General features: G+C 41.7%; 1 protein-coding gene across 3 annotated transcripts in view; it reads left to right on the top strand.

Annotated features, from left to right (window-relative positions):
* Positions 1 to 1,858: 1,858 nt before the first annotated feature.
* The window catches only part of LOC132772095 (NEDD4-binding protein 2-like 2), a 28,486-nt gene continuing 21,437 nt past the window's right edge, over positions 1,859 to 8,907 (top strand). For 2 of the 3 annotated variants that reach the window (XM_060770847.2, XM_060770845.2), the window contains exons 1-2: positions 1,859 to 2,004; positions 6,430 to 7,826. In XM_060770847.2, the coding sequence (XP_060626830.2) occupies positions 6,430 to 7,826 (1,397 nt within the window). In that variant the 5' untranslated portion in view covers positions 1,859 to 2,004. The remainder of the gene's footprint in view (positions 2,005 to 6,429; positions 7,827 to 8,907) is intronic. The other variant, XM_060770848.2, reaches the window with a different exon arrangement.

Here is an 8,907-nt window from a genome sequence, read left to right as displayed (position 1 = left end):
GCTAAACTGACATATGAAATCCTGATTATCTGCTTTGACCTGGATTATAGGGCAATGTGAATTCTTATAATCCAGTTCAAATGTGGATTATCTGGCAGTGTAGCTCCAACTTCAGACAAAGGCAAACATACCCTCTGAACAAAATTTACTAAGTTGACCACTTTGATTAGCTTTTAATGGCCTTGCAGCTTCAAAGCTTGGCTGGTTGCTGCCTGGGGGATCCTTTGTTGGGAGGCGTTGAAGCTGCAAGGCCATTAAATGCCAAACAAGGTGGCCAATTGCAACATTCATACTTGCCTCAAACAGACAAGAGTTCTTTCTCCTATCCTGGACATTCTACAGCGATATGAATCTCACTTGTCTGGTTTTCAACAGACCTCACAACTTCCGAGGATGCCTGCCATAGATGTGGGTGAAATGTCAGGAGAGAATGCATCCAGTACATGACCATACAGCCCGGAAAACTCACAGCAACCCAGTGATTCCGGCCATGAAAGCCTTCAACAACACATTAAAATTTACTAAGGCTGGATCTACATTGCTATATAATCCAGATTATCAATGCAGAAACCCTGGAAATTCTTAGGAGACTCTTAAAGCTGTTCTCCCCTGGGAATTCTTAAAGGTTGAAGCTTTTGTACAGGGTACGTTTACACACGTCCTGTACATTGGTTTACCTAGCTGAGACTAATTAAAAAATGGCTCCCTTCCCTTCCCAATTGCCCTGAGCAAGGGGCGGGACCAAAACTTAATGATGATGGACAGGTGGCTTGCCCTATAACTGCAACCAAAAGAAGGCACCTATCTGCAGAGTCCCTGAAACCTAGGACTGCAAACAAACATTTAATATAAAGCAAACAAAATTGGAGCTCCTGGTACAGCTGTACCAGAACAGTAATATTATATGTAATATGAAATATAAAATTATTATATTGTATTATTATTATTATATTGTATTACATTATAATATTATAAATATTATATATGTATTGTTGTTCATTCGTTCAGTCGTCTCCGACTCTTCGTGACTTAATGGACCAGCCCACGCCAGAGCTCCCTGTCGGCCGTCACCACCCCCAGCTCCTTCAAGGTCAGTCCAGTCACTTCAAGGATGCCATCCATCCATCTTGCCCTTGGTCGGCCCCTCTTCCTTTTACCTTCCACTTTCCCCAGCATCATTGTCTTCTCTAGGCTTTGCTGTCTCCGTATACAATATATAATTTATTAGCACAGCGCAATATTAGTATGATCCATTACTATATTGGATTATACCACTACACTGTAATATTATTAGTAATATTACATATAATATGAAATATAAAATTATTGTGTTGTAATATTATTAGTATTATATTGTATTACATTATAATATTATATGTATGTACATGTATTATAAGCACAGCACAATATTAGTATGATCTATTACTATATTGGACCATACCACTATACTGCAAAATTATTATATTCATATAATAATATTATTATATGTTTCTATTTCTATTCTATTTTTTAACATTGTTCGCAGCTTTGAGTCTGTTTTAAGAGGGAGGAAAGCAACAACAACAACAATAACAGAAAAAGGGGAAGGAGAACGCAGTGCTTCCTAAACAGCTTTTTCGGACTTCCACTCCCAGGAGCCTCAGCTATTATGGCCAATAGACAGGAATTGTGGGAAATGAAGTCCACAAAAAGTCTGAAGGCACAGGCTTTGGAGATCACTGATACACATTGCCCTTTTGGTCCCGCCCACTTTGTCTTCACCCTTCCCTCGTCGCCTAGCAACCCGCTGAGAAAGACGGGAAGCGTAGTCCGGTGGGGTTAGACGTAAAACTACAAACGCGTGCGTCTTCCAGGACTGGCGCATGCGCAACGTGGAGAGCAGCCGCCATTTTGGACTGAGTGCGGTTGTTTGGTCGGCCTTCCCTCAGCTTCAGATGGAGAACGCGTCGGTTCTCGCGTGAGCCTCGGGGCGGCCTGAGGAGCCGTTGGGCCCTTCCTGAGGAGGTCAGTTTTCAATCTATAGGGAGGGAAAAGGAACGGGTCTGCGTCGCGGTGGCGTTTTGTGGGGGAATGTTTACAAGGAGCGGATTCCTCGGGCTCAAGGCTGCCGAGGCCTGTAGGGCAGGCAGAAGAAGCCTTGCTTGAGAAGGTTGAGAATGGCCTCTAAAGAGGAGAGGAAGCCACAATCCCCGTTGAGAGTGAAACTCGAGCAGTAGGCCTCAAAAAGCCAAGCTCTAGTGGCGGAAGGAGGGAGGCCTTTGAGAAAAGGACAGGCTTAAAATAGCATCCTGACTTAAGTGTTGCTTATTTTTAGGACCAGGAAGAAAGGACTGCATGGCTATAGAGAGGGGGGAGAGAGAGGGAGAGACATTTCCGAAGTTATGAAAAATATAGGTTATGTAATAAACTTATCTTATATCTTATATATAAATAAAAATGTAATGTTCGTTTGTGGGATTAACAGAACTCAAAAACCACTGGACAAATTGACACCAAATTTGGACACAAGACACCTAACAACCCAATGTACGTCCTTCACTCAAACAATCAATTTTGTCATTTGGGAGTTGTAATTGCTGGGATTTATAGTTCACCTACAATCAAAGAGCATTCTGAACCCCACCAAGGATGGAATTGAACCAAACTTGGCACACAGTTCTCCCATGACTAACAGAAAATACTGGAAGGGTTTGGTGGACAGTGTACTTTGGTTTTGGAGTTGTAGTTCACCTACACCCAGAGAGCTCTGTGGACTCAAACAATGATGGATCTGGACCAAACTCTACACGAATACTCAATATGCCCAAATGTGAACACTGGTGGAGTTTGGGGAAAATAGAATCTTGACATTTGAGAGTTGTAGTTGCTGGGATTTGTAGTTCACCTACAATCACAGAGTATTCTGAACCCCACCAACAATAGAATTGGGCCAAACCTCCCACACAGAACCCCCATGACCACCAGAGCAGATCACAGAGCATTCTAAACTCCACCAATAATAGAATTGGGCTAAACCTCCCACACAGAACTCCCATGTGGGCCACAGCAACGCGTGGCAGGGGACGACTAGTAATAATAATCTTTATTTATACCCCGCCACCCTCTCCCCAAATGGGACTCAGGGCGGCTTACACGATGCTAAGCCCAACAGTACATTACAACAAGATAAAACCACAACAACAAAATGAACATCACATTTAACTAAATAAAAACATAAGAATACAATAAAACAATACAAAAGAATACAATCCCAAAGGGCGGGCCACATGTGCGAGATAAAATGATAAAATTCAGGATGAGATAGAGATGAAAAAGAAATATTTGTATGGGAGAAGCTCATAGGAGATGGAGTAGTGGAGACAGGCCTTCACACAGGCCGGGGGCGGGGGGAGTGCAATATGAGGACAAATATGGGAGGAGCAACAGAAGGATTTCTGTGTAGGAACCCACACAATCTCTTCGATCATCTGGAGAGGCCCTGCTCATGCTCCCACCTCCTTCGCAGGCAGATTGGTGGGGACGAGGGAGAGGGCCTTCTCGGTGGTGGCCCCCTGACTCTGGAACTCACTTCCCAAGGACATCAGGCATGCCCCAACTCTGGCAGTCTTTAGGAGGAGCCTGAAAAACTGGTTGTTCCAGTGTGCCTTACCAGAATAAGGAAAATTATCAGCAATATGCTCTCAGAATGCACTTTACTACTGGTTTGGGATTGACTGCGTTCCCTCATCTCTCTTTGAAACCCCTATACAGTTATATTCTACCTTGTTCATGCCCAATGTTTATTTTTTAAATTTTAATTATTACATTTGGCCCGGCCATAGGTTTTTAAATCTTTGTGTGTTACTGTTCATTGGTTATTATTTATATGTGATTTATATTAATTGTATTGTATTTATTGTTTTTGTTTATTCCTTTTGTTTATTGATGTACTGTTGGGCTTGGCCTCATGTAAGCCGCTCCAAGTCCCTTGGGGAGATGGTGGCGGGGTATAAATAAAGTTGTTGTTGTTGTGTTATTATTATTATTATTATTATATCTGATCACTCTCCAAAGATGCAATGGAAAATCAAGTTTTCAGATCCTTCTTGAAGGCTGCTAATCGTGGACAGCGAGTGGAGAGGGGAGGCCTGGTCTCTGAGAGGTCCCCTCTATCTTGTGGGGTTCCTCAGGGGGCCATTCTCTCCCCTCTGTTGTTTAACATCTATATGCGACCACTTGCTCAGCTGGTTCGAGGTTTTGGGCTTGAGTGTTATCAGTATGCCGATGACACTCAGCTGGTGCTGAAGATGGAAGGCTGACCGGACTCTGTACCCGATTGTTTCCATCAGTGCCTTGAGGCCGTTACTGGATGGCTGCGTGCCAGCAGGTTGAGGGTGAATCCAGCAAAGACGGAGATCCTATGGCTGGGTGGACCGGGCAGTGGGGACATCCATCTGCCCACCCTGGATGGCGAGGCGTTATGCCCGTCATCATTGATAAAGAGTCTGGGAGTCCTTTTGGACCCTCTGCTGACAATGGAGGCCCAGGTCACCTGCGGCAGGCTAGACGGCTGGCCCCCTACCTGTCCAGGGACGACCTAGCTATGGTGATCCAGGCCACGGTCATCTCAAGACTGGACTATTGTAACGCCCTCTACATTGGCCTCCCTCTGTCGGTGATTCGGAAGCTCAAGTTGGTACAAAACGCAGCTGCTCGGCTTCTTGCGGGAATTCCGATGAGATGCCACATAACACCAATCTTACTACAGCTGCATTGGTTACCAATTGAGCACCGGATCACTTTCAAAGTGATGGTACTCACCTTTAAGGCCTTGCATGGTCTGGGGCCAATGTATCTGAGGGATCGCCTCACCCCCTACCAACCCCAGAGATCCCTCCGTTCTGAAGACTAAGATCTATTGGAAGTCCCCAGTGTCAAGACCTTGCGTCTAACGGCAACCAGACACAGAGCCTTCACAGCAGTGACGCCATCAATCTGGAATGCTCTGCCACCTGAAGTTCGTGCCCTGTGGGACTTACCAGCTTTCCGCAGGGCATATAAGACATACCTGTTCCGACAGGCTTTTAATGTTTGATACTGTTGTTTTTAAATTGTTTTAAATTGCTTTTAAACTTTGTTAGATTTTAGCTATTCTTGTAAGCCGCTCCGAGCCCCAGAGGAGTGGCGGCATATAAGTTTAAATAATAAATAAATAAATAAATAAAGACTGCTCACTGGAGGATATTAGAGGCAAAGATTAAGTACTTTGGCCACATAATGAGAAGACAGGAAAGCTTGGAGAAGACAATGATGCTGGGGAGAATTGAAGGAAAAAGGAAGAGGGGCCGACCAAGAGCAAGATGGATGGATGGTATCCTTGAAGTGACTGGCTTGACTTTGAAAGAGCTGGAGGTGGTGATGGCTGATACGGAGCTCTGGTGTGGGCTGGTCCATGAGGTCACGAAGCGACTGAATGACTAAACAACAAGAAACAAACTGGTGTTTGTTTGCTGTCTGTACCCCAGTTCAGAAGTTTTCACCTCCCTGTGATAACTGGATTTTGAAAAAAATGGCTTGTTGTGGAAACAAGGATCTGTAAGAAAGCCTCAGTGGAGACCCTTCCCCCCCCCCCCCATGATAACTGCTCCAGGTGTAAATTTCCCTTCTGAGGGAAATACCTTTCTCACTTCCTGTTTTCTCACCCCATCAGCATAGTTTGTTCTAACTAGAGCAGTGATTTTTTTATCAATGGGACTGTAAAGTTGTCCTTTTTATCAAGTTCCAATTGACTCTGAGTGCATCTACACCAGGCATAGGTAAACTTTGGCCTTCCAGGTGTTTTGGACTTCAACTCCCACAATTCGGCTGTTAGGAATTGTGGGAGTTGAAGTCCAAAAAACCTGGACAGCCGAAGTTTGCCCAGGCCTGATCTCTACTGTAGAATTAATGCAGTTTGATGCCACATTTAACTACCATGGCTCAGTGTTACGGAATCATGAGAACTGTAGTTTTAAAAAGACTTTAGGACAGTGGTTCTCAACCTGTGGGTCCCCAGATGTTTTGGCCTTCAACTCCTAGAAACCCTAACAGCTGGCAAACTGGCTGGTATTTCTGAGAGTTGTGGGCCAAAACGCAGGGTGAGAACCACTGTTTTTTAGGCCATGAATCCATAGCACTGAGCCATGGCAGATAAAGTGGTGTCAAACTGCATTCCTTCCACAGTGTAGATGTTCCCTCTGTTGTTTTAGTAGAGACCTTCCAGCAATATAATTGACTAATTTTACAATGTAATTCAAAGCATGTTTGTTCAGAGGAATTCCCATAGAATTTAGTGTCCTTTATGCTCATAGGTTTATAGCATCAAACATGAAGTGAGTGAAGAGTAGGCAAAAATTGAAGAAAATCCACTGGTATAAATGTTGTAAACATGCTCTTTTGTTATTTTTTAAGATGCTTCATGCTGCCCGTAGGCCGAGATACTTTGACAATCGGGATGTATCAGCAACCGAATCATCTTCTAAAAGGGTGAAACCATCTGAGGAGCCATATGGTAAATCCTACGAAGGTCTGCAAATACTTCATGAGGAAATACATGTTAAAAAAACACATAGTGGGTTTATTCCATTGTCCCTGTATGATGATGAGGCACAAGAAGAAAAAGAAACTACAGACATCCTATTTAACAAGACGTTTTCTGGTAACAAAACAGTGTCATCAAAGCATTTGGAGTCAATGAAGAATACTGAGGTTTCTGGAAATAAATATGGTCTTTCTAACAATACTAGTGCAATTCATAACGGAGAAAACATTGGTTTCAGTGGAAAACATAAGAACAAAGGAGAGATTGAACTGTATAGCACAAGCACAGCATTTATTGGACCCATTTATAAAAATGAAGATGGTCGTCAACATGATAAAAAGAAAAAGCATACTGATAGCAACTGCCAAAAAGTATCAGGAGCTTTGAGCAATGGACATTATAATAAAGAAATGACACCAAAATATGTTCACTCCTGTGATGCACCAAAAATAGAAGATGAGTTGTCCCAATTCTATAGTGAAATTGATCAGCTTGAAAGCAATGACAATTGCTTAGACAGTCATGTACAGGCAACAGTAACAAACTTAAATGAACAACCAGCAGAATGTAATAAATCTATCCAGGTTGTTTGTGCCAGCTCTCGAGAATGGTCCTGTAGAACATCACCGAATTGGGGTGATGGTCAGTGTTTTTATAAAGAGCCAAGTGGTTATGCAACAGGCAATGAACCATATCCTTACTATAACCACACTAGTAGCAGAAATAGCAGTGGGCAGTGTTGTAATAATGAACGAGATGTATGTGAAACAGAACCATTATGTAATAAGCAAGAAAGTTCTATATTCTGGAATGATTCTGTGCCTCATTTTAAGCCTAGTTGGCAACCAACAGCTCCATTTATAATACCTTGTGGTCCTTCACCACCTCAGTTTGCCACTCAGTTCAATTTGCAGGAAACAAGTTCTTCACCATTTCCTTCACATATTTTCCATTCCTCGAACGTGGGACCATTAAAAAACACCCATGTTACCATGAGCAGTTCAACACCTGATCAAAGTAATGAGTTTGTGAATCGTTTTGGTACTCATAATATGCAGACTGCCAGAAATGGATATAATATGTCTGATGGACACGTGGTTAATGGTTTCTGTGAAACCCAAGGAAGTTGGAAAGACTTTAAAATGTGCCAGAATGAAGGATCCAGCATTGTTTCTCAGCAGATTCCTGAGACTAAATTCTGTGAATCACAGAAGCTACTCTTCATTTTAAGAGGTCTTCCAGGCTCAGGGAAGACAACATTGTCCCAGTAAGTAAAATACAATTTTAAGAATAAAACGTGTGTGTATTATGTTGTTAGCTCCCTCTTCATAGTTAATCATATAATAAGATTTGATGAAAAGCAATACAAAGCACATGAAAGGTTTTTCACTGGTTAGTCTATAATAGTTGCTAACTGTTAAATTAATATTGATTAATGTTTAATATATTATTACAGTGGATTATGTGTCACAGTTACTACCCTTGACTTACTGTAGACCACCTATACACTATCCTCTGTGTCAGAACTTTCAGTTTATTCCTAGGAAGAAATGATGTAGCTCTAGACTTTAATTGCATGACAAGGGGTTGGACTGGCTGGTCCATGTGGTCTCTTCTAACTCCATGATTCTATTACTGTGGCTCCCCCCAAAATAGTACTTGAGTGTGTCTATTTATGATATGATCATTGATTTGTATGTCAGAGATTAATTCTAGTGTCTTCTGACTGCTGGCAATATTCTCTTTAGAAAGGAGAAATGGTGCTATCTATATCCCTATTCAAATAAACATTGTTCTTGGAGAATATTTCTCACTTTTTCTACTTTTTGTTAGACAGTTGAAAAATAGGGTAGAAAGTTGAGGAGCAGATTAGAATGCTGTTTCTGTTAGAATATTAATGGTGGAACTAATCTGGAGCGGCACATTGGATTTTTGAAATATTTGTCATGGAAGCAAGAATCTTGTGTTTGATTTGCTGATTCTTATTCAAGTTTCACAGTGTATTTTTGTCTTTCTAAATGTCTTTAGTCTTCTAAAATATTAAAATTGGAATAAGATGTACATATTACAAATTAAGCTATGATTTTATTAAAAAGCTTATCAGACTGAAGGTGTCGTTTTATATAGTTAAAAACCTATTATTCATATTTGCATGTTTCTGATTTAATTGAAAAATGCCAGTAAAGTGATTCTGATTAATATTAATTGACTGATTCCGTAGCTGTCTTAAAGCAAGTATGAATTACATCTCAGTTGGTTTTGGAAAGGTGGGAATTCATGAATCAATCCCTTTAGTGTTGCATCTTTGGACTCATAAACAGGAAGATAAACAGGTTGGGAGTGCTTTG

Source organism: Anolis sagrei, chromosome 3 (assembly GCF_037176765.1).
Source record: "Anolis sagrei isolate rAnoSag1 chromosome 3, rAnoSag1.mat, whole genome shotgun sequence".
Taxonomy (NCBI): domain Eukaryota; kingdom Metazoa; phylum Chordata; class Lepidosauria; order Squamata; family Dactyloidae; genus Anolis; species Anolis sagrei.
The sequence above is the reverse complement of the archived record's forward strand: the minus strand, read 5'-3'. Positions and strand labels throughout refer to the sequence as shown.